This window comes from Acyrthosiphon pisum, chromosome X (genome assembly GCF_005508785.2).
Source record: "Acyrthosiphon pisum isolate AL4f chromosome X, pea_aphid_22Mar2018_4r6ur, whole genome shotgun sequence".
In the NCBI taxonomy this organism is placed as follows: Eukaryota; Metazoa; Arthropoda; class Insecta; order Hemiptera; family Aphididae; genus Acyrthosiphon; species Acyrthosiphon pisum.
The window spans coordinates 100506752-100508690 of NC_042493.1; the positions used below are offsets into that span (position 1 = coordinate 100506752).

The 1939-nt window shown below is 26.8% G+C and overlaps 1 protein-coding gene across 1 annotated transcript in view; it reads right to left on the minus strand.

Moving 5' to 3' along the window:
* Positions 1-1939, minus strand: part of LOC107883707 (putative leucine-rich repeat-containing protein DDB_G0290503) — a 6412-nt gene that overhangs the window by 2187 nt on the left and 2286 nt on the right. Inside the window, exons 5-7 of the mRNA XM_016804266.2 lie at positions 1349-1648; positions 1071-1259; positions 896-987 (exon numbers count right to left, since the gene is read on the minus strand). Of these exons, the coding sequence (XP_016659755.1) occupies positions 896-987; positions 1071-1259; positions 1349-1648 (581 nt within the window). The remainder of the gene's footprint in view (positions 1-895; positions 988-1070; positions 1260-1348; positions 1649-1939) is intronic.

A 1939-nucleotide genomic window follows, 5' to 3' on the forward strand; every position in this document is an offset into this window, starting at 1 on the left:
CTCACTCTAAGACAACATTTCACAGAATTTTTCATCATCCAATATTACAGAATGTGATCTTTTTATAATATTTTCTGCTAAAATTTTGAAGGTAAATTTTTTATTATTGAATTTCTTTTCATTATCGCATATAATTGTACATTGGGATCCCTTATTACCAGAAGTATTTAACTTCATCTTTAGATACAATCATATAATTTATCTTTCCATTCTCACTCTCAGTCTCAATATCATACTACTTTTTCACCATCCAATAGTATTTTACTATCTGATCCTTTTTTAACATTAATTTTGTAGGTAGATAATACTTTATTATATAACTCTGTTATATTAGGCCTGGAACTTGATGCATTTGCATATTTTTTTCTAATGTTTACATACAAGGCTCGTCTTTTAAAGCCATCAATTTCCGAGCCCTGCTCACCACTAACTGATTCAGTTTCAGCACAATTTCACAACTTGAGTCCTTCACACTGTCTATCTAATAGAGTTGTAAAATTTTCTAATATATTTTCATTATTCAATATAATTTTACCATCTAGTGATTTTTCACTATCAGATACCAATTTACAATCCATTTCTATTTACGTTTTGGTTTTATTTCCAATTCAAACTTAACTAATTCACAGTCAGAATCTAAACTAAAATCATCATCTGAGGCTACATCCATATAATCTGTTTCTTTTATTTCATAATCTAGTAATATTTCTTCACTGTCAGTTTCAGAAAATATTTCAGAACCTAAAAACATGTTAGTATCACATACCATACTTTCAGAATCAGATATATCTTTATCTAATAGACTATTTTTTACATGTCTTTTTCAAGAAGATTTTTTCTTACAGTGAAAATATGGAATATTCTTTAATGTACGTCTAAACTACAGTGGACTTACATAACTAAAATCAAAACTGTAATCCTTTTCTATATTAATTGATGGCACTTTAGTATTTAATTGAATGTCTTCATCTACATCAATTGACAGATCTTAAACAACAATAAAATGAGATTTTATTAATATTTATTTTTACAATTGGAAGTCATATTCAAAATACTTGGTGAATTTATACTTGGATGAGCAATATTTTTATTTCTGAGGGATTTGGTAGTATTATCATCTGTGGAATTATTATCATAGAAACTGTATTTTTCATTCAGTTTTTGTTTCTTCGCATCTTTATTAGAAATTGTATCGCATATAACATTGCTTTTTCTTTTTATTGAAACAGAATTCACTATCGCATTAGGTGATTCTACTGCTGCAATAAATTAATTCATACTATTGTCAGTCTCATTTAATAAATAGCTTTAAGAATTATTGTCTTTATTTAGTTTATACATTTATTACCTTCCTTTAGATCTATGCTAGTTCTATCTTGGGCAACACTACATATAGCATGAGAATTTAGCTTGCTTTGATTATTTTCTATTTCATTGTGTTTTTCAACAACTTGATGGGAACTAATAATCCCTGACTGATTTTGATTTCTTGTTACATTTTTTTTCACAGAACTTTTTAACAATTTAGACTTTTTTTCTGAATATGATTCTTCTTTTCTATTTTTAGATTTATTGGATTTGTAAGTTTTTTCCAGGTATTTCCAGCAAAATTCACAAAGGCACGAATCAACAAATAATGAGGGCTCAACTAAAATCATTCAATTATCAAATATTGAAAATTATAAATGTACAAACATAATAATATGTCTTCCACTAATTTATGTGTTCATACTATTTTAGGAGAAGAGCCAGAGAGATGCAATATTGAAAATGTAGTCATTAAACATATAGTTTTTTGATTTATGAACATTTAAACTATAAAATATAGTTAAAATAAGTTTATTGGCAAGCTTATCTCAACAATTTTTGATATACTATTATTTATGTGCCTCGGGTTGCTTGAATAATCACTAAACATTTAACAAATCAATAGTGAGCT